At 36.2% G+C, this 23,251-nt stretch overlaps 2 protein-coding genes and 1 long non-coding RNA gene across 4 annotated transcripts; 2 read left to right on the forward strand and 1 right to left on the reverse strand.

Annotated features, from left to right (window-relative positions):
• Positions 1–6,279: 6,279 nt before the first annotated feature.
• Positions 6,280–7,284, reverse strand: LOC119190541. The gene is made up of 2 exons (XR_005112984.1): positions 6,934–7,284; positions 6,280–6,800 (listed from the first exon to the last, which is right to left on the reverse strand). It is a non-coding gene; the product is annotated as an uncharacterized LOC119190541 (long non-coding RNA).
• Positions 7,285–11,504: 4,220 nt separating this feature from the next.
• On the forward strand, positions 11,505–22,598 carry LOC115448647 (DNA ligase 4). Of its 2 annotated transcripts, none has more exons than XM_037442645.1 (14): positions 11,505–11,699; positions 14,474–14,663; positions 15,204–15,507; positions 15,931–16,106; positions 16,500–16,670; positions 17,096–17,288; positions 17,633–17,846; positions 18,146–18,272; positions 18,491–18,611; positions 19,595–19,779; positions 20,037–20,174; positions 20,769–21,036; positions 21,254–21,525; positions 22,213–22,598. In XM_037442645.1, the coding sequence occupies exons 2-14, from the start codon at positions 14,511–14,513 to the stop codon at positions 22,543–22,545; spliced, it is 2,655 nt and encodes an 884-aa protein (XP_037298542.1). In that variant the 5' UTR covers positions 11,505–11,699; positions 14,474–14,510; the 3' UTR covers positions 22,546–22,598. The 2 variants fall into 2 exon arrangements, with proteins under 2 accessions (XP_037298542.1, XP_037298543.1); XM_037442646.1 differs by having other exon boundaries at positions 11,511–11,699; positions 14,507–14,663.
• Positions 11,706–14,447, forward strand: LOC115448646 (general transcription factor 3C polypeptide 3). Its single transcript, XM_030176143.2, has one exon. The coding sequence runs from the start codon at positions 11,961–11,963 to the stop codon at positions 14,382–14,384; it is 2,424 nt and encodes an 807-aa protein (XP_030032003.1). The 5' UTR covers positions 11,706–11,960; the 3' UTR covers positions 14,385–14,447.
• Positions 22,599–23,251: the final 653 nt, after the last annotated feature.

The raw sequence follows: 23,251 nt of genomic DNA on the forward strand, positions 1-23,251 counted from the left end.
TAAAACATCATGCCTTATTGGAAAAAGGTTATGAAGCTTTTATTCCATCTTTTAATGTTACCAGGATGGGGCTCGTAAAGAGGTGTACGGTGGACATGTCTGTAGAAGAAATAAAAGAAAATATTAGGGTTCCATTAGGTTGTGGTGACATAATAAAAGTAAGGCGCTTAAATTTTAAAACAATAGTGGATGGCTCTGCTACTTGGAAACCATCCCAGACTATAGTGCTTACTTTTTGATGGTCAGGTCCTTCCACAAGAGTATTTATGTGTTTTAATTCCCTCAAAGTAGAACTATACATTTATCCGTCAATTCAATGCTACAATTGTTGCGGTATGGACACACTAAAGATACATGCAGATCTAAACCAAGGTGCTATAAAATGTGGGCAAGGGCATACTGGTACATCTTGTGATTCGCGACCAAGATAATAGTTATTGTTGTCTTTGTGGCGGCCCCATATTGCAATTAGCAAGGTTTGTCCAGAAGCCAGTAGGCAGACAAATATAAAAAAGTATATGGCCCAAAATTGCGTTTCATACTCAGAAGCATCAAAGATACATCCTCCGGTGACAAAATCATATGCTGACACATTAAAGTTTACACCCCATCTTCTTTTGCAGCCAACAGCCAAGATATCAAAACTCCAGCCACTCAACCATTGCACAGTAACTCTTATAAAAACTGTTTTCTGAAGCCCCGTTCTCCGCCTAAATCGATACAAGGTTATGATCGTGCAGCCCACCAAGCTCTTGTGGGTGATTTCAACTCTCACACTTATGCTGATGGGTGTGCACTTCCTAAAACTGGTACCCTGCCAGAACCACAATCGGTGGCTGATATTATTATAGCTTTAGTTTCATCACTGTCACAAACAATTTTACCGTCCAACGTTGCCCCTTTGTGAAAATAATAACTGACATATTTAACAATGGCTCACTTAGGCAAAGTACTACAATGGAACTGCAGAAGCGTAGTGAAGAACAAATCTGATTTAATTTATCTTATTAACAAATTTAACCCTTGTGTTATAGCTCTATGTGAGACGTGGTTAAAACCGGAATTTTGTTTTAAAATTCCTGGTTATTCTATCTCAGGCAGTGTTGCCAGGGCCCTTGAGTCGTAAGTTACGTTTCGTTTCCTGAAAAGTTACATTTTTGCTGCAAAAGTTACATTATTGTTTTTTTTTAATATACACGTTTTTGAGCAAGCATTTTTGTAGCTGCGAAACCGCGGGGACTTTCGCGAAGTGGGAAATGTGCGCGCGCACACTCAAAATCAAGTTTTAATATATGCAAGATACGTTTCATATTGTCATGGCGAGTTTCATATTGTCTGAGGTGTGATATGGGTGAAATACTTTTAGACCCGCCAGTTTTAGGCGTGTTCAATTTGGATGCGTTGAATAGAAATGCGTTCATAAACTGTTTACAATAAAAATGTTGTATTACAAATCTCGTTGTTCTCAAAAGTTACGAAAATTGCCTTAAATATAAAAATTACTTACATGTTACGCGAGGGTCAAAGTAACGAAAAATGTAAAAATGTAACCTTCTGGCAACACTGGTCTCAGGAAGATAGAGCCGATGGGTATGGCGGTGTTGCCATACTCATCAAAAGTCCCTTAATTTTTCCCAGTTTGACTTACCATCTCACCATAATGATTTTTCCATAATAGCATCCATTGTTAATAATATTTGTTTTGTATCTATTTATATCCCGCGTCCGTGTCCTTCTATATTTAGAGAAATAAACAACATTATTTCTATTTTACCTAAACCATTTTAATGTTAGGAGATTTTAATTCTCATCATGAGTCATGGGGTTGTTCTACAACTAAAACTTGTGGAAGAGACCTTGTTGATATTATCGATTCTCATAATCTTTGTATTATAAACTCAGGTTCTCCTACCCGCCGTACCAACCCTGATGAAGGTCAAAGTGCCGTAGATTTAGCCATTAGTTCACCGAGCCTAGCTTCTTCTCTTACTTGGGAAACTCTCTCTTATTCTTATGGGGCGATCACCTACCAATTCTGATTAGCTTTCCTCATAGCAAAAGCCTTCTGTTTCGCGGTCACCACGTTTAAAATATATATTAAAAGATGTAGATTGGAATGAATATAAAAAACGACTTGATAAAAAAATTTCAAATCTTCCTGACATAGAAAATAATAACGAAACAGTGTGTTCTGTGGCTCTCGCTAAAGTAATGACGGAGGTTGCGGATGAGATATTTCCCATTAAAAGCACCAAGAACAGTAGAATTCCTTCTCCACCATGGTGGGACCGAGAGTGTACAGAAGCTGCGAAAGGAAGAAGTCGAAAGGCTTACTGTCAAACATGACTTCCGATAATTTTGATTACTACATACTGATTTCTAAACAGACGAAAAATTTATTTCAAAAGCAATCTGAAGGTTGGAAATCATTTTGTCATTCTATTCCCCAGATACTCGTCCATCTATGGTTTGGCGAAATATTCGAAGATTTCGATCAGCTTTTAGTGATAATTCCGTCTGTTCACTCTCGCCTTCCTAACAGAAGATATTTTAGATCATTTGGCTCCTCCTACTGTTCCACAACAACTTTGTCCATCCGCAGTCCTGAAAATAGATGATGACTTAAACTCCCCATTTTTCACTATCAGAGCTCAAAGGTGTTTTAACTAGCGTCAAAGATTCTTCCCAGGTGAAGATGGTATTCCCTACTCTTTTTTTTTGTAATCTTGAGTGAAACAGCATTACTTTATTTTTTAAACATTGTTAATTCTATTATGACAACTGGTAACATACCTGCCTCATGGCGATCACAAATTGTATTACCTATTCTGAAACCTGAGGTAAAAATTGCGTGCCAGGTCTCATCTTATCGTCCAATAGTTTTATCCTCCGTACTGTTAAAACTCGCTGAACATATGGTTAAAAACCGATTGGAATGGTATATCGAGGGTAACCGCCTTCTGTCAGATAGCCAATATGGATTCCGAAAAGGCAAAAGCACGATAGATAGTATTAGTATTTTTGTGTCCGATATCCGCCTAGCTTTTTCTGAGAGCAAATCAGTGGTTGCCACATTTTTAGATATTAATTCAGCATACGACAATGTCGTTCCCTCCATTCTAAGCAAAAATGCATGATCTTAACATCCCCGGTATGCTATCTAATTTTATTACAAATTTAATAAAGAGAACGATGTATTCATATTTGTCAGATGATGCTACCAAATTATCTAGAACCGTATGTAGGGGTCTACCCCAGGGGTCAGTGCTAAGTCCCTTACTATACAATATTTACACATATGACCTGGAATCAGCTTAAAAAGTTCCGTAAAAATCCTACAATATGCAGATGACCTCCTTCTTTATACATCAGAAAAAATTACTTCTAGTTCTTGTTCCTCTATGTCATCAGCTATGAGATATTTAGAGTCCTGGATGACTCTAAATGGATTAGATCTTTCAACCTCTAAAAGCTGTTTAGTTTTGTTTACCAGAAAACGCCAATGTCCTTTAATAGAAGTAAAATATAAACATGTTATGATTCCGGTAAAGACCGAAGTGAAATTTCTTGGTGTTTTATTAGACTCAAAACTTACAGGTTCTCAACATAGTGATTACTTAGTTACTAAATGTGAACGGAACTTGAATATTTTACGTTGTCTTACAGGTGTTTGGTGGGGGGGGCGCATCCGTTTTCTTTACGACTTATATATAATGCATTAATTAGAAGTCTTTTAGACTATGGTACATTTATCTTGGAACCGGCTAATTCAGCAGCGTTCAAAAAACTTGATTTAATTCAGAACAAGGCTCTTAGAATAATTGCTGGTGCGATGAAATCCAGTCAATTAACGCCCTAGAAGTTGAGTGTGTAGAACCTCCTCTTAAATTGCGAAGACAGTACTTGTCAGACAGATTTTTGTTTAAAGCCTTGCAATTTTCTAATCACGCTCTTTTCCAATTCTTCAATCTCTTTCTCAATATATTGCAACGTCTTCATCGTGGAAAGAAAAATCACTTCCTTGTTTAGTTATAAGTTTTCGTAAATTTATAAGTTTTCAAGCGCCCACTTATAGATCAGTTTCTCTCCCAATTTTTATGGTTGGGTTTAAATCACTTTGCTTTCGCCGGTGATATGTTATTCCTTGGGCGTTGATAGAGACCACCTAACACTAATACTCAGTTTAATGAATTGGTAAGCATTAAATGGCCTGATTCTCACCACATATTCACTGACGCATCAAAACACTCTTTGTCAGATTATACGGGCGTGGGCGTTTACCATACTCAGTATAATATTATACAAAAAATAAAAGCTTCCTCCAGAAACTTCCAGTCTTTATGAGGGGAATGTTATGGAATATATAAAGCGTTAGAATTTATTCTTATTGCTAGACTTAGTAAAACTGTTATTTTCAGATTCATATAGTGCCCTTCAGGCCGTTGAAAAATTTCCTTTCAAATCAAAATCCCACTCAATTGTGATAATGAATATAAGAGAAAAGCTCATAGAATGCCTTTCAAAACGTAATTGTAGTTTTATGTTGGGTCCTGGTCATGCTAATATAAAAGGAAATAAAAGCCGACCTTTTGGCTAATGAGGCGATAACAAGTGGTGATGTATATCCGTACATAAATTATTGCAACGATCTGGCTGCACTTCCGAGTACTTTTCTCAGGGAATCCTGGGAAAAATGCTGGGAAGAAAGCAAGTCAGATAAAGGCAAATTGTATTCGAAAGTCAATTGGGTATACCGGAGAAGCCATGGTTTTGCAAATTAAATCTTGGTAAGCGATCTACTAGTATATTAATGAGAATGCGCTTGGGTCATGTGTGTTCGCCAGCTCACCTTGCTAGACTTGGTATTATTGGTAGTAGAACTTGTGAATGCGGTGAAGAGGAGGGTGACCTCAATCATATCTTCTTCGCTTGTCCGCTTTTTGATAATGCTCATTTTATAAGTCAACTCATTTCCTTTGGTGTTCCTTTTCCTTGTTGTATTTCTTCCCTCCTCTTATTTAATGTAAATATTTATAAAGCTATTTCCTCATTTATTGTACATAATAACATAAAAATATAGTTTGTATATACTTATTAATATATTGTATTGACGAATATTATTATTTTTAATATATTATATCTTGACTACTTTCCTGACTTAATCCTAATTCGAAACCAATTTCCTTCCTGTATTATGTTTCCCTAGCTTTATTGACATTGGCGTAGCACAGCAACATAGTGCTTGTAGCCATAAAAAAGTAAATTTATACAAAATAGAAATACAGTATAATCCGTTTATTATGACTCTGCCTATATTGACCAACCTCTTATTATGACGTAATTACACTACGAAGTTTGGTTTTCATATAAGATTCTTTATAAAAAAGTCGGATATAATGACTTCCCTTACAGTGACATGTCGCTTATTGTGACCCTTTTTAATAAATTATGTCCGGTTATAATGACCGACATGATTCTTTACATATCGGTAATGTTCGTTGATGCCGACGACGTTCGGCACGTGGCTCGTTTTTATTTTGAATCTCAGTGATGGGGAAGAAAAGTCGAGGCAGAACCAGTACCTACCGCAGAAGAGGCATTAAAAGCTGCACAATTATTATCCTGATTTGTTCATAGCAATATTGAAAACGATAATTTGACCATAGCGATGTCTTCTATACATAATAGTATTAGAGACTGTTTTACAATAAAATAAAAAACAATAGCAGACAAAAATTACAGATTACTTACATTAAAAAATACAACTTTTATGCACATACATACATACATACATTTTATAAGTTACTATGTTTCTCTATTAAAGTACTTAAATACATGCATACCATTTACATAAAAATGTTTTTTTTTCACAAAACGCTTTGTATGACGTCCGCTTATTATGACGTGTTTGTCAATTCCTTTCGATGTCATTATAAACGGATTCGACTGTATAAGTAAGTGAAGAAAAAAAGCGCGGGAAACCTTTGAATTTGGCGGGTGTCTTTTTTCATCTTAAATTGAAAATAATTATTTTTATTCAGAAATTTAGTCAGTTAAGTTGTAAATTGTATATATTTTTTCATTATTTATTTAATTGTAGTGTAGTGTATATAGAAAACAACTATTGGTAAGTGTATATTTTATTAATATTTAGTTGGGGGTTGGGATGGACGAGCCCCAGATCCTGGGGTGATGTTCCCCAACCATCACATTGTAACAATAGAAACTGCTTCAAGCATAGACACAGATTGTTCAATTTCCAATACAAATAAAAGCGCATACGATTAAATAAGGTGTGCAAAACATGTAATAAAAAAAAAACGCAAAAATGCAATGGCTGTAGATTCAGGTAGAAGTGGATGTCGTTGTGAAGACAGTGACGAAAAAATCACTGAAAATCCATCACCTCTTATAGCACCGCATACACAAGTTCTTCCATCTCAGGCCTCCCAGTTACCTCCCAATATATCTGATAGTATTAGAAAAGAATATACTGCATTGGATGCTTCACCATTTATTATTCATGTTGCTGGGTCTAGTACGGGAGAGGTAACACAGGATCTTAATTTGCATCCAATATGCTTTTGGCAGATTTTTGTATAAAAACCAGGTGCCAAACATAGTACAAGGCAGTTTGAAGCGTATCGGTCGCAACAAAATTTCAATGGCATTCACAAGTCACTCAGCTGCAAATTCTTTCTTAAAACATCATGCCTTATTGGAAAAAGGTTATGAAGCTTTTATTCCATCTTTTAATGTTACCAGGATGGGGCTCGTAAGAGGTGTACCGGTGGACATGTCTGTAGAAGAAATAAAAGAAAATATTAGGGTTCCATTAGGTTGTGGTGACATAATAAAAGTAAGACGCTTAAATTTTAAAACAATAGTGGATGGCTCTGCTACTTGGAAACCATCCCAGACTATAGTGCTTACTTTTGATGGTCAGGTCCTTCCCACAAGAGTATTTATGTGTTTTAATTCCCTCAAAGTAGAACTATACATTTATCCATCAATTCAATGCTACAATTGTTGCCGGTATGGACACACTAAAGATACATGCAGATCTAAACCAAGGTGCTATAAATGTGGACAAGGGCATACTGGTACATCTTGTGATTGCGACCAAGATAATAGTTATTGTTGTCTTTGTGGCGGCCCCCCATATTGCAATTAGCAAGGTTTGTCCAGAAGCCGGTAGGCAGACAAATATAAAAAAGTATATGGCCCAAAATTGCGTTTCATACTCAGAAGCATCAAAGATACATCCTCCGGTGACAAAATCATATGCTGACACATTAAAGTTTACACCCCATCTTCTTTTGTAGCCAACAGCCAAGATATCAAAACTCCAGCCACTCAACCATTGCACAGTAACTCTTATAAAAAATCTGTTTTTCTGAAGCCCCGTTCTCCGCCTAAATCGATACAATGTTATGATCTTGCAGCCCACCAAGCTCTTGTGGGTGATTTCCAACTCTCCTACTTATGCTGATGGGTGTGCACTTCCTAAAACTAGTACCCTGCCAGAACCACAATCGGTGGCTGATATTATTATAGCTTTAGTTTCATCACTGTCACAAACAATTTTACCGTCCAACGTTGCCCCTTTATTGAAAATAATAACTGACATATTTAACAATGGCTCACTTAGGCAAAGTACTACAATGGAACTGCAGAAGCGTAGTGAAGAACAAATCTGATTTAATTTATCTTATTAACAAATTTAACCCTTGTGTTATAGCTCTATGTGAGACGTGGTTAAAACCGGAATTTTGTTTTAAAATTCCTGGTTATTCCTGTCTCAGGAAGATAGAGCCGATGGGTATGGCGGTGTTGCCACACTCATCAAAAAGTCCCTTAATTTTTCCCAGTTTGACTTACCATCTCACCATAATGATTTTTCCATAATAGCATCCATTGTTAATAATATTTGTTTTGTATCTATTTATATCCCGCGTCCGTGTCCTTCTATATTTAGAGAAATAAACAACATTATTTCTATTTTACCTAAACCATTTTTAATGTTAGGAGATTTTAATTCTCATCATGAGTCATGGGGTTGTTCTACAACTAAAACTTGTGGAAGAGACCTTGTTGATATTATCGATTCTCATAATCTTTGTATTATAAACTCAGGTTCTCCTACCCGCCGTACCAACCCTGATGAAGGTCAAAGTGCCGTAGATTTAGCCATTAGTTCACCGAGCCTAGCTTCTTCTCTTACTTGGGAAACTCTCTCTTATTCTTATGGGAGCGATCACCTACCAATTCTGATTAGCTTTCCTCATAGCAAAAAGCCTTCTGTTTCGCGGTCACCACGTTTAAAATATATATTAAAAGATGTAGATTGGAATGAATATAAAAAACGACTTGATAAAAAAATTTCAAATCTTCCTGACATAGAAAATAATAACGAAACAGTGTGTTCTGTGGCTCTCGCTAAAGTAATGACGGAGGTTGCGGATGAGATATTTCCCATTAAAAGCACCAAGAACAGTAGAATTCCTTCTCCACCATGGTGGGACCGAGAGTGTACAGAAGCTGCAAAGAAAAGGAAAGAAGCCGAAAGGGCTTACTGTCAAAACATGACTTCCGATAATTTTGATTACTACATACTGATTTCTAAACAGACGAAAAATTTATTTCAAAAGAAAAAAATCTGAAGGTTGGAAATCATTTTGTCATTCTATTTCCCCAGATACTCGTCCATCTATGGTTTGGCGAAATATTCGAAGATTTCGATCAGCTTTTAGTGATAATTCCGTCTGTTCACTCTCGCCTTCCCTAACAGAAGATATTTTAGATCATTTGGCTCCTCCTACTGTTCCACAACAACTTTGTCCATCCGCAGTCCTGAAAATAGATGATGACTTAAACTCCCCATTTTCACTATCAGAGCTCAAAGGTGTTTTAACTAGCGTCAAAGATTCTTCCCCAGGTGAAGATGGTATTCCCTACTCTTTTTTTTGTAATCTTAGTGAAACAGCATTACTTTATTTTTAAACATTGTTAATTCTATTATGACAACTGGTAACATACCTGCCTCATGGCGATCACAAATTGTATTACCTATTCTGAAACCTGGTAAAATTGCGTGCCAGGTCTCATCTTATCGTCCAATAGTTTTATCCTCCGTACTGTTAAAACTCGCTGAACATATGGTTAAAAACGATTGGAATGGTATATCGAGGGTAACCGCCTTCTGTCAGATAGCCAATATGGATTCCGAAAAGGCAAAAGCATGATAGATAGTATTAGTATTTTTGTGTCCGATATCCGCCTAGCTTTTCTGAGAGCAAATCAGTGGTTGCCACATTTTTAGATATTAATTCAGCATACGACAATGTCGTTCCCTCCATTCTAAGCAAAAAATGCATGATCTTAACATCCCCGGTATGCTATCTAATTTTATTACAAATTTAATAAGAGAACGATGTATTCATATTTGTCCAGATGATGCTACCAAATTATCTAGAACCGTATGTAGGGGGTCTACCCCAGGGGTCAGTGCTAAGTCCCTTACTATACAATATTTACACATATGACCTGGAATCAGCTTAAAAATTTCCGTAAAAATCCTACAATATGCAGATGACCTCCTTCTTTATACATCAGAAAAAATTACTTCTAGTTCTTGTTCCTCTATGTCATCAGCTATGAGATATTTAGAGTCCTGGATGACTCTAAATGGATTAGATCTTTCAACCTCTAAAAGCTGTTTAGTTTTGTTTACCAGAAAACGCCAATGTCCTTTAATAGAAGTAAAATATAAACATGTTATGATTCCGGTAAAGACCGAAGTGAAATTTCTTGGTGTTTTATTAGACTCAAAACTTACTGGTTCTCAACATAGTGATTACTTAGTTACTAAATGTGAACGGAACTTGAATATTTTACGTTGTCTTACAGGTGTTTGGTGGGGGGCGCATCCGTTTTCTTTACGACTTATATATAATGCATTAATTAGAAGTCTTTTAGACTATGGTACATTTATCTTGGAACCGGCTAATTCAGCAGCGTTCAAAAAACTTGATTTAATTCAGAACAAGGCTCTTAGAATAATTGCTGGTGCGATGAAATCCAGTCCAATTAACGCCCTAGAAGTTGAGTGTGTAGAACCTCCTCTTAAATTGCGAAGACAGTACTTGTCAGACAGATTTTTGTTTAAAGCCTTGCAATTTTCTAATCACGCTCTTTTTCCAATTCTTCAATCTCTTTCTCAATATATTGCAACGTCTTCATCGTGGAAAGAAAAAAATCACTTCCTTGTTTAGTTATAAGTTTTCGTAAATTTATAAGTTTTCAAGCGCCCACTTATAGATCAGTTTCTCTCCCAATTTTTATGGTTGGGTTTAAATCACTTTTGCTTTCGCCGGTGATATGTTATTCCTTGGGCGTTGATAGAGACCACCCTAACACTAATACTCAGTTTAATGAATTAGTAAGCATTAAATGGCCTGATTCTCACCACATATTCACTGACGCATCAAAACACTCTTTGTCAGATTATACGGGCGTGGGCGTTTACCATACTCAGTATAACATTATACAAAAATAAAGCTTCCTCCAGAAACTTCAGTCTTTACAGGGGAATGTTATGGAATATATAAAGCGTTAGAATTTATTCTTATTGCTAGACTTAGTAAAACTGTTATTTTTCAGATTCATATAGTGCCCTTCAGGCCATTGAAAAATTTCCTTTCAAATCAAAATCCCACTCAATTGTGATAATGAATATAAGAGAAAAGCTCATAGAATGCCTTTCCAAAAACGTAATTGTAGTTTTATGTTGGGTCCCTGGTCATGCTAATATAAAAGGAAATGTAAAAGCCGACCGTTTGGCTAATGAGGCGATAACAAGTGGTGATGTATATCCGTACATAAATTATTGCAACGATCTGGCTGCACTTCCGAGTACTTTTCTCAGGGAATCCTGGGAAAAATGCTGGGAAGAAAGCAGTCAGATAAAAGAGCAAATTGTATTCGAAAGTCCAATTGGGTATACCGGAGAAGCCATGGTTTTGCAAATTAAATCTTGGTAAGCGATCTACTAGTATATTAATGAGAATGCGCTTGGGTCATGTGTGTTCGCCAGCTCACCTGGCTAGACTTGGTATTATTGGTAGTAGAACTTGTGAATGCGGTGAAGAGGAGGGTGACCTCAATCATATCTTCTTCGCTTGTCCGCTTTTTGATAATGCTCATTTTATAAGTCAACTCATTTCCTTTGGAGTTCCTTTTCCTTGTTGTATTTCTTCCCTACTCTTATTTAATGTAAATATTTATAAAGCTATTTCCTCATTTATTGTACATAATAACATAAAAATATAGTTTGTATATACTTATTAATATATTGTATTGACGAATATTATTATTATTAATATATTATATCTTGACAACTTTCCTGACTTAATCCTAATTCCGAAACCAATTTCCTTCCTGTAATATGTTTCCCTAGCTTTATTGACATTGGCGTAGCACAGCAACACAGTGCTTGTAGCCATAAAAAAGTAAGTGAAGTAATAAATGTCTATAATTAGGTTTATAATCGTTTATCGTAACTTTATACCTATTAAAAATATTGTTTGAGTTTTTATTTGTTGACGATAAGTGTATGTTTTTATCTTGCACCACTTTTTCCAATTTTGTTGTGTTTACAAATTACACGACTATACAACAGCTGTCAAACAGGGAATTCGGTGGGTTGAAAGTCATTTTAGGTTATTTCATATTTGTTATTTTCTACCGATTTGTAAAAAAAATTTTACGGACATTATAATAGATTTTCAGCTTTTTATGTTTTGAATCTCCTATTATTACTCGGCATTGGCAAAATTACCGATAAAACACTACGGTGGCAGCCGTAATATAAAAGAAGACTAAATATTTTTACTTTTAATATACAATACATGAGTTATTTTAAATTATTCATTGTAAGTACATGAGTTTAGTTAATCATCATGGATGACACGCCAAGTGAACCTTCTTTCTCGGGTATGAAAATTGGAGAAATGGACAGGGAGAAGGACTTGACGAGCAAATTCTTAAGTGGTGAGATGTCGTTTGCGGATTATTCCAACGAATGGTACGACCAGGATGATGAGGAAGATATCGATGACGTGGATAGAGAAGATTTGGAATCTAATATTCTTATGCCCACTAAGCAAAGAGGCTTGAAAAGACGTCGTCGATGCTTGCAGCTATCGCCAGCTTTACTCGGACTCATGGGTGAAGCCAATCTTCGCTTCGTCAGAGGTGATAAAGAGACCGCTGAAAAAATGTGTCACGAAGTAATTAAACTTGCGCCCATCGCTCCAGAACCGTACCAAACGCTGGCACAGATACACGAAAATGATGTGGAAAAGGCATTACAGTTTTCATTGTTAGCTGCTTATTTAAGTCCTTATGATGCCAATGAGTGGTTACGTCTAGCTGCAATTTCGAAACAAAGAAATGATGTAAAACAAGAAATGATTTGTTATACACAAGCTATAACTGCAGATCCACACAATATAGATACACACATGAAGCGGATTGAGCTACTGTCTAAACTAGAAGAAATTAAATATCCAGTGCATAATTTAAAGGTCACTAAAGTCCGATGTTATCATAGAATAGTGAATTGCCTGCCTCCATCTCAGAGTGAAACAATCTTGAAATATGCGAAACTGGCTGCAACTATATATCATAGCAATAATGAATCTGAAAGGGTATTAGAAGTTATGACAACAGCTTACAAAAAATGTGCCTCAGCTTTCACCATGGAAGATATTAATATATTTCTTGAAATTTTAATTGCACAAAAAAAGTTTCAAACTTGTTTAGAGATATTTGTAGCTGATGTGGGTGTTGAGATTGAAGCAGAAATACAAACAATAAAAAATCCTGATGGTTCCATACATGAGCATACAAATTATGTAAAATGTTCTATTCCCAATGGTTTACCTATTGACCTGAAAAGTAAACTATTGGTATGTTTCATATATTTGGAAGCCACAAATTTAGTTAAAACACTGCTAGATGATTTTTTGTCTAATGATGTGGAAAAAACTGGAGATTTATACATGGATATAGAAGAAGCTCTCTCTGCAGTTGGCCACCATGAAATGGCAATGCAACTCTTAGACCCATTGGTTCAAAACAACAGTTTTGATCTTGGTGCTGTGTGGCTGAAACATGCAGAATGTTTATATAATTTAGGTAGGGAAGATGATGCTATTGAATCATATTATAAAGTATTGAAGCATGCACCACGTCATGCTGAGGCACATAAAAGATTATTTGAGATACTTGAGAAAAAAGGTCGCATTGATGAAGCATTGAAGACTCTGCAACAAGACTATAGAGATGTGGTCAGTGCAAAATTGTTGCATGATCAATGTGTAGCATTGAAAAAGTATAACAGGATGTTAAAATATTTAGAAGTTGGTGAAGCATTGTTGTCAAAAACCTTTGTTAAATTCAGACGTCCAGAAGAATTTAGCTTAGCATATAATAAACCTAAGGCTGGTATTGATTTGATTTATGAGTTTCGCACCATGCGTGGTGAAAAACCCTATCATGAAGATGATCTTCATTTTGATGAGGAAGAAAATTTCAAATTGTCCTCCCAGGAAGAATGGAGCTTGTTTGTAGAGTTATTGAACATTGCTTGTGAACATAAACAGTATTTTACAATGCAGCGATTAGCATTTGGTGGTATAATGTCAAAGAACATATTATCCCATCGCTTAGAAATTGAATTCTTTTGTCTGCAGGCTTGTCTTATCCGAAATGATTACCAAAATGCATTCAGATTTATAAGAGAATTTGCTCAAAAATATCCTGGGCCTCGTAGTTGGAACCTATTAAATCTTGTAATTAATTCTGTAGAAGAGAACACTCATTCAAAATTTTTGTCAAGATTATTTCAAAAGGATTACCATGTGGTTAAAAGTTTGTTTCTTGGGAATAATTTTTTAGCTTCAGGAAGATATTTAGTGGCATTGAAATATTTTTTAGAATACCATGACCAATGTCGAGAACCGCTATCAGCATTATTGATTGCTATTACAATTTTGGTCATGGCAGCACAAAGAACATTTGATAAACATCATAATTTAATTTTACAAGGAATGTCTTACTTAATGACATATAAGAAATTAAGGCGCTGCGACCAAGAAACATATTACAACATGGGAAGAGCCTTTCAAATGTTTAGTATCAATAATTTGGCTATAGAATATTATGAAAGGGCTTTGGCTTGCACATCAGTTACAGTTTGTGATAAACATGGCTGTGTTGATTTGACCAGAGAGACTGCTTTTAACTTGTATATTCTGTACAAGGACCATGCTCCTGACATTGCTAGGAAATACATTCTCAAATACCTTGTGATAGAATAAGTAATTAGTATAATGATCATTATAATATTTTTAGTCTAAGCCAATAAAAAGTTGTTGTTTATATATTTTTTCTTAATTCACCTTTATAGACATTTATCAACTAATATTGTGCATTAATATAGAAATATGGTCACACCTGCAAATACTGTATTATTCGAAGAATTTTGTAATACTTTGGAGTGCATATTTAAGAAAAAACAAAAAAGGGACAGAGAAAAAATATTAGTTGAGTTCATTTGTGACCTTAAAACAAGAATTCGTCAAACTGAAGGCGAAAAGGTAAGAAAAGTCTTTAAAGAATTTTTTTTACTGATTATTGGATAATAAATGAGTATTTGTATGCCTGTTACTGTATTTAAGGTCAGATTAGGTGACTTGTCTCGTAAATGAAAGTTTTCCCCTAAAGATTATTATTAAATGGCTAATTTAACTTACACATGTATCACATCCTTAATCTTCAATCCGGTTCTGAAAATAAACCAATCACAACGAGTAATTTGTAAGAATGTCAAAAAGCTTTATTCTGATTGGATATGGAATAAGAGCGATTGTGATCGTTTATTGAAATTGGCGGTAAATGCCAATCTTAATGATATTCTTGATAATACGCCTGGTCCATCACAATGAAATATTTACGTCCTTAATTTCCAAAGTGCAATACGATAGATATTGGTAAAGTTTGCTCAATGTTGAGTTGCAAGCGGTTTTGTATCGTCCCTTAAAGGAAACTCCCGTCCTAGACCACGGCTGACACGCGCTGCCACGAGAGGGAGACTAGATGATGATTTTTATAAAATATTGTTCAATCTTATATTTCAGAATACTACTTTGTATCCAGTTATCAGATTACTTGTGCCAAAATTAGAAAGGGAAAGACCTCCTTATAATATGAAAGAAAGAAAGCTAGGTGAATTGTTAGTAAAAATACTGCCTTTACGCAAAGATTCACAAGAAGCTAAGAAATTATTAAACGATAGGTCAGTTTTACGTGACCGTGATTTCGCCAGCGAAGTTTATTTCGTTGTAAAAAAACGAATGAATGAAAGAACTGGTAATTTAACAATAAAAGATATTAACGACATACTTGATAAAATAGCAACGGCTGAAGTGGGGAATAAAGGACGTAAGTGTTTTGTACCTAATATAATGGTCGTGTGTGAAGGATGTTGTAATTTTATTCTATTTTACTCTTATTTTATTAATGGGAATATTATTTCTTTATTAGAAATACCTAAACGCAGAAACCGCTAACGGATTTGGATGAAATTTGGCACACGCATAGACCATGTCCAGGATTAACATATACTGTTTAATCTGATAATTTGCTCCTGTGAGATTTATTTTAGTAGATTTCTCCTTTTTTTACAAACAGATGGCATTGATGGTGAATTAATGACGCTATAGATCCTCATGGTGATTTAGGTACTTTTGTACCTGAAAAGGCTTTTATATGGCGGAATCCGCCATCAACATCTTATTAATTATAAATAATTGCACCCATAAAATTTTGTTGTGTGTTCTTATTGAAATTATTTACTTGTTTTAGCTATTCTTGATCAAGCATTTAGCTCCGCCCTAAGAAATTTAAACGCTGACCAACTAAAATGGTTTATAAGAATAATTTTGAAAAATTTAAAGCTTGGACTTAGTGATAAAGGCATCCTTGCTTGTTTTCATCCAGATGCCCCAGAATATTATGATAACTGTCATGATATCACCCAGGTAATTAAGAGATACCTACATAAATATAAAAAAAAACTTTAAAAATATCTAAGGAATCTTTTGGTAGGTACTTGAAAATTATTTGTCAACTCGCTTTAGCCCAATGTAGTAGCCAAAATCATTAAACCCTCTCAGCAGTAACCAAAGGAGACTCGTGTCAGCACTCAGTACCAGTGGATCAGTAGGTACTTCATTAATACAGGACTGCCAGCTGATATTGAATGCCAATAAGGCAAATTCTCTAGTTCGTTCCTCCTTGTGTTTATTAGTTATATCTACTCTTTTCATTCTGAACTTTAATATAGAAACCTGCTTATCTTTGAAATTTGAATATTATATGGGAAGGTTTTACATTTTTTGCCACAAATCATGCATTTTATCATTAATTTTAAGGTATGTCTGGATTTAGACGACGCCTGCTACAGGCCCGAGAATATGGGTATAAAGTTATTGAGTCCAGTGAGTCCAATGTTATGTGAACGACTCGACGTTACGGATGTGTGTTATTTGGATCCCGACAGGACATATCAAGTGGAAGAGAAATTTGATGGGGAGCGGTCTCAGGTAATCATACATTTTAAAGTTGGCCACGAATTGCATTGTGTCGGAAACTTACCTACTAGCTCTTTAGATTTATGAATTGGATGGTTTTATTAATTTACTATTGAGATGCTGAACAAAAAGAAACCAAAGAAGTGGCGATACTCTAGACTAATGTCCGCGGGTTCGAAAACCAAGACACACACCTCCAACTTTCCGAACATAAATGTGTATTATGTATCGATTATAATTATGCGCCAAAACTGGCATAGGAAGGGAATCATCGTAAGGCAACCTGCATACCTAAAACTTTCGAAGATATGTGAAGGCTTTCGACTCGCACCAGGGCAGCGTAGTAGATTATTAAAATTGTACAATAGTATGTAAGTAAATTAAGTATTTGAATAAATAGTATAAAGTAAAAATCACGACTATATTTCATTTTACAGATTCATATGAAAGATGGAAAATTTATTTATTTTACGAGAAGAGCACATGTAGTCAAAATATACGGAGACAATTACGAAGAAGGCCTTCTGACACGTTATTTGAAAGGCTGTTTTAAAAGCGATGTCACTAGTTTCATTTTAGACGGCGAAATGATGCTCTGGCATAAACAAGACCAATGTTTTGGTCCTAAAGGTACCTACTTACCCCGCTTCAATATCTTCATCTTCAATTTTTTTTCAAGCACTTTTTGGCTTAGCCTTTACATCGTGTTTGAAATTTACGACAGTAATAAAATATATTTTATTTTTCAACCGAGGAGATTGCATGGGCTGAGAAAGCTAAAGGGGGCCTTTTTGTAGATGTACTTACACTTCATCCCAATGGTCCTTCAAGCCGGACGACACTCTTGATTTCGCGCAATCATCCACAAAATTTCACCCGTCGTGTATTACCTATTCAAGTGTTATTTAACAATAGGAACGGAACCTAACTCAAAGTTTACTAAGTACTGATTGTACATTATTTTTCACTTATAGGTTTGCCTTACGACGTGAAGAAAATTACAGAAAAATCAGCATATAGACCATGTTTCTGTGCTTACGATTTACTTTATTTAAACGGTAAATCGCTCGTCGGACCTGCGGAAAACGGTGGCACACCTTTAAACAAGCGACTCGAACAACTAGACTCCCTGTTCACGGACATTCCCGGTGTCATTCAACACAGTAAAAGGAAAATTGTTGAAAAACGGTAAGTAAATTCAATGTTGGTATGTTTTATCAAGTAGCATGATTCAATTGACGTCATATAGTATTCTTTAATATATTAGAATGTGTTGGGGTACTATCGTTGATTCAAAATTAGTAACTAACTAATTCAGTGGCAACATAAATTATTATTGTATTGGTATTGGCTACGTTATCATGTTGCGGCAACAGTATATTGTATGAACGTTCTTACCTCATTTCTTTAACGCTATATCATACCACTCAAGGTCCGTGTAATATCAGCGAGAAATATAGACGGTTATATTAGTAAATACATTTTAGAACTGATATATTGGAGGAGCTTAACACGTCTATGTTAAACCAAGAAGAAGGAATCGTTGTTAAAGATGTCCAATCATACTATAGACCCGGACATCGCAATCTTGGATGGTTCAAGTTGAAAATGGAGGTAATCAATGCATCGTTTTTTTTCATAACCTGCAAAATTATATCACTCGCCTGATACTTAATTTCTCCGTGAGGTCAAAGTGTTACTTAGTAAAAGCTTATATTTTATTGAAACAATATATCATTTAAAGTTATTTAAAAATAAAGGATTTCTGGTCGTGGAGATTATTTTTTTTCGCCAGTTCTGCAATAATTTTTTCTGGCACCTATTTATTTCAGTACACAAAAGGGGCTATGCCTGATCTGGATTTGGTAATCATAGGGGCTGACCGTTCAGGCAATAAAAGGCAAGGACAAGTAAAGAGCTTTTTCGTAGCTTGTCTTGATAACTCACAATCAGGTAATTTTCATACTTATCAGAAGGTATAACAGTATAAGGAATTTTAATGGTAACGAAACTGGGTTTAGCGGCTCACACCTCTCGTGCGTCAGTACTTAGCACTAGGGTTGTCACCCGTTCTATAATGTATACTATTGTACTATATTTTAGGTCTGCGTAATATATACTGTTGAAGAAATGTATAGTATGCAAAATTATTACATTTTCAACACTTCAACCGTATACACAAATCCTTCATTTTAAAAATATATGAACGCTCCTTTACATTAACTTTTGAGTAATGGGAAAGCGTGTATCTGAACTTTTATAGAAATATATCAGTTACATATTTATTTGTCTATTTTCTTGCTTTTTCCATTAAATACTATAATTTTTTAAGTGTACTGTATATTTTTATACCTTTTTTAAAATTTTCCACCGAAGCATTGTTGGCAACCCTAATTAGCACGGTGTTGGACTATAATTGTTCCAATCTCATTTCATTGGCATGGGACTTGGAACTCTGAAAATATAGAGAACTCCTTATCAAATAGACTTGGGATATTTTTTTTTTTTTATATTAGATTTGTGATATTTTGAATATGCTACCACATATTAAGAATATTGTTTGACTTTTAATACTTACGAGCTTATTATTATTACGTGCCGTAAAAAAACTTTGTGGATTTTAAGAAAAGACTAAACTAAAATGAATCCAGGTGTTCATTGTGATTATGTACCTACAAGCAATTTCCGTTTATTTATAATGTGACAAAGTTCAAAGCGTATACAATGCAGTCAATATTAATGAATTGGATGTGAAAGGTTGATTATTATTGATAAATCATTATTCAAAAATTATAATCAAATAAATTGTAGCCGATACGTAGTTCACCGGGTCATCTAACATTTAATACTTCTTGAACATTTGATTCCGATTCGTATTAGTACTCAGTAGGGCCCGAGACACTGATGTTATAATAATTGTTAATTCTTCACGTCAGAGAAGCGCTGGCTGTGCGTCGGCTGCGTGGCCTCAGGGTTGAAAAGTGTCGACAGGGACAAGGTGGTGACGCACCTGGAGAGACACTGGCATCGCACCGCCTTCACCCCACCACAGGGTAACCTCATATTCAACAAGGCCAGACCGGATTACTGGATTGCACCAGAACATTCCATCGTTTTAGAGGTGAGATAGTAGGTTTTTATGTCACTTTTTTATTACTGTTGAATGAGACGAATATGTAGCTTGATGGTAGACGACCGCCCGTAACCGGTAGCAACTCCATACAGAATTTTGAATTACAAAGTATTGCGTGGTACTGTACTTCACTGCACTCGTCATCGAGAGCCAGATGTTAAGTCTCATAATGCCATTACAACTGGTATTATTATAAGATTTTGTAATGTACGTGGATATAGAATAAATAGCGTTCGTGTACATAGATTTGCGCATCTGAACTGACGAAAACGTCAACATTCGCCACCGACTACACGCTGCGGTTCTCGCGCATCATACGGACGCGCGAAGACAAGCCCATCGACGATACCATGACCTTAGAGGAGTTTTGCCGCCCGACCTTGGTAAATATTTTATTTGTTCAATTCCTGTTTTAATATTATGGTGACAGCCCCGGATCTAAAAGGGGGCTAGCCGGGGCCCATGCCCCGGGCGGCGAATTCAGAGGGCGGCAAATTCAAACTTGGCAGACGAATACATAACTCATCACTGAGACATCCAGTATATTAAATTCTAAAATTATTTCCCGCTGGGCGCAAAATGAAAGGTAAAAATATAGGTGGGTGGGAGTGGCATTTTCCAAATTTTGTCCTGCCTCGAAAATATTCTAGATCCGGGACTGTATGGTGATATAAATAACCATAATTCTGATTAGTCAGCGCAAATTACCAATTTTTGCACTTATAATGAGAATCAATAAACCTAAATTCGAGTTACAATAGTAATTAGTCAAACTCCGAACTATGATACTTATCTGTTTTACCCATTTTTGTTATCTTTATAAAGGTGATCGCATTTTTTTAGGTAGGTCAATTTCATACAGTAAGAACTACCCACGACAAGCCAATGTAGTTGTATTAATTTCAGTTTAAGTTCGATAGGTAATAAAATTACATACATTATGGCCATTTTATTGAGATATGCTATTTATTTAATAGAACCAGGGTCACGTAGTTAAACTAGCTACGAAAAGGATCAATCAAGACCAACTCGCAAATAACGAAGATAAAATTCCCAAAAAACGTGTTGTGAAAGAAAAGCAAGTTGCGGAACCATACAGGGTCGCGTCTCACGGGGATGTTAAAGTCACATCTAACGCATTAGCAGGCCGGAAACTGTGCATACTGTCTGATGACGAGGACTGTGGGAGGACCGAGTTGATAAAAATCGTGGAGACACATGGCGGAAAAGTTGTGGCTGATTATGGTAAGGCATTTTTCAATAAGCGTGGTAATGCGTATTTCATATCAGAATAAAGGAAACGAAAATAATATTAATATTATAATATGCCATGATTGTTGTTAGTTTGCCTTCTATTTGAAATTGACTTATTTTAAAGAATATTGTATCCAACCTTTTCCTTTTTTATTAGTCTGATATTGAAGTATCCATCTCGGACGTGGATAAATATTTGTGTATGCAGGTGCGGACACGTGGTGCTGCGTGGCGGGGCGGAGCACGGCGCGCGTGCGCGCGGCGGTGACGTCACGCAGCGTGGACGTGGCGCGCGCGGCGTGGCTGCGCGCCCTGCCGCCCGCCGCCGCGCCGCTGCCGCCGCACCCGCTGGCCCTGCTCGCCGCCGCGCCCGCCACCGCGCTCGCACTGGCGAGGGACTACGACGCGTACGGAGACAGCTACACGCAACCCACTGATCGACCTACACTCGACAAATGTTTCACCAAAATCAGTATAGACGTAAGTTTGGTTAAATAATATATAATAATAATATCAGCCCTGTATTATAAACTGTCTCCCACTACTGGGCGCGGGCCTCCTTTACTACTGAGAGGGATTAGGCCTTAGTCCACCACGCTGGCCTAGTGCGGATTGGTAGACTTCACACATCTTCAAAATTCCTATAAAGAACTTCTCTGGTGTGCAGGTTTTCTCACGATGTTTCCGTTCACCGTTAAAGCGAGCGATAATTCATAAAGAATACTTACACACATTTTTTTTTTTCTAGAAAGTTCAGAAGTGTGTGCCCTTGGGATTTGAACCTGCGAACATTCGTCTCGGCAGTCCGTCCCACAACCAACTTGGCTATCGCCGTTTAAGTTTTGTTTGACTCTTCGAAACTCTTACTTGATTATGTAATATTATAATCTATATAAATTGGTCTATTGTGTTACGGAGGTTTTTCCATATTGACAATCTTGACGTAACTATCCGAGTAACATACAGATACACGCATTATTTTTAGCATAATAAAATTCTAGAGCTCTACAACTTAAGTGAACATTTTTTCAAATTTTGTATTTATTTCAATCTGATTCCATAAGCTTGGCGAAGTGGAGATCTACGTACTATTAACGCTTCTGCTTAACGAATCGGGAATAAAGAGTTGACCGCATGTTTTTAAATAAAACAATTTTTCACTTGCAGGAACCAGATGTTTACCTCACTGCACAAGAGATGCTAGAGCTAGACAAGGAATTATTCGGTAATACTAATCCTTATTCGTTTTTGCGACCGTGTTTCATGCGTCTTGTCAACTGCAAAACTGTAAATGAGATATACAGTAAAATGTTCGGAGCGACTGTATGCGATGCTTCTGCCAGAAATGTGACACACGTTGTTGTAGGTAAAACAACTGGTAACGACGAAATAAATAACTTGCGAGAGATGTATAAAGATGCTTTGATAGTATCTGAAGATTGGTTGGAAGAGTGCGCGAAAAATGAGATGTTAATCCCAGAAGATACATATACATTGTAAATTATTATTATTATACATTTTGTATACGGAAATAAATTTTATATTGATTTAAATTTGTTTTTATTATTTTTCAATCTGAATAATCATATTAGATATTATGCCTAAATAACTTTGATACGCCTTTTTTTTATAATATGATATATTTTTGTTAGCCGGACAAGGGTCGGCTTATCCAAACACACACGACGTTTGGGTGAGTGCTTTAGGCGGTCGCAACGCTTGGAAATAAGCGACCATGCTGATGGCAACCCACCAATGAGTTCCGTACCTCTGCTCAGGACGGTCACTGGTAGAGGATGGAGACATTAGCGATTAGGGATGAGCGTACTTACAATGTATCAGTTGCCGTATTTGTTGGCACGCGAGCCGGAACTATCAGAAGGGTAGGATGGGGAACGCGGCGAGGTCCTCGGTGGCGAGGACGGAACTGCGGCCTTGTGGAGTGTGTGAGATTTAGAACCTCGTTTTTACGGCGAATGGCTAGAGTGATCTCGTTTTCTGGATCGGTCAAAGTGATGCGACCGTCCGCGACCTCGCGGTCATATTGGCTCGCGCGATGCCCCGGGGGGATGTTTTTTTTAGTATCTTACATTCGAAAGTATTAAAATCCGGGAACTTTTTTGTCGAAATAAAACTAGGTTTCGGATTTTATTATGGTGTTTTTTAATATTATGTAGCTTTTTTATATTAAAATTTTTATAAACCT

Source organism: Manduca sexta, chromosome 25, assembly GCF_014839805.1.
Source record: "Manduca sexta isolate Smith_Timp_Sample1 chromosome 25, JHU_Msex_v1.0, whole genome shotgun sequence".
NCBI classification, from domain to species: Eukaryota; Metazoa; Arthropoda; class Insecta; order Lepidoptera; family Sphingidae; genus Manduca; species Manduca sexta.

Bases quoted from the DNA above. Each gene is read 5' to 3' on its own strand.
- LOC115448646 (XM_030176143.2), top strand. From the start codon at position 11,961: ATGGATGACACGCCAAGTGAACCTTCTTTCTCGGGTATGAAAATTGGA.
- LOC115448647 (XM_037442645.1), top strand. From the start codon at position 14,511: ATGGTCACACCTGCAAATACTGTATTATTCGAAGAATTTTGTAATACT. The intron at 14,664-15,203 runs GTAAGAAAAGTC...CTTATATTTCAG, and splicing joins GTCAAACTGAAGGCGAAAAG to AATACTACTTTGTATCCAGT. The intron at 18,612-19,594 runs GTAATTTTCATA...TCTTCACGTCAG, and splicing joins TCTTGATAACTCACAATCAG to AGAAGCGCTGGCTGTGCGTC.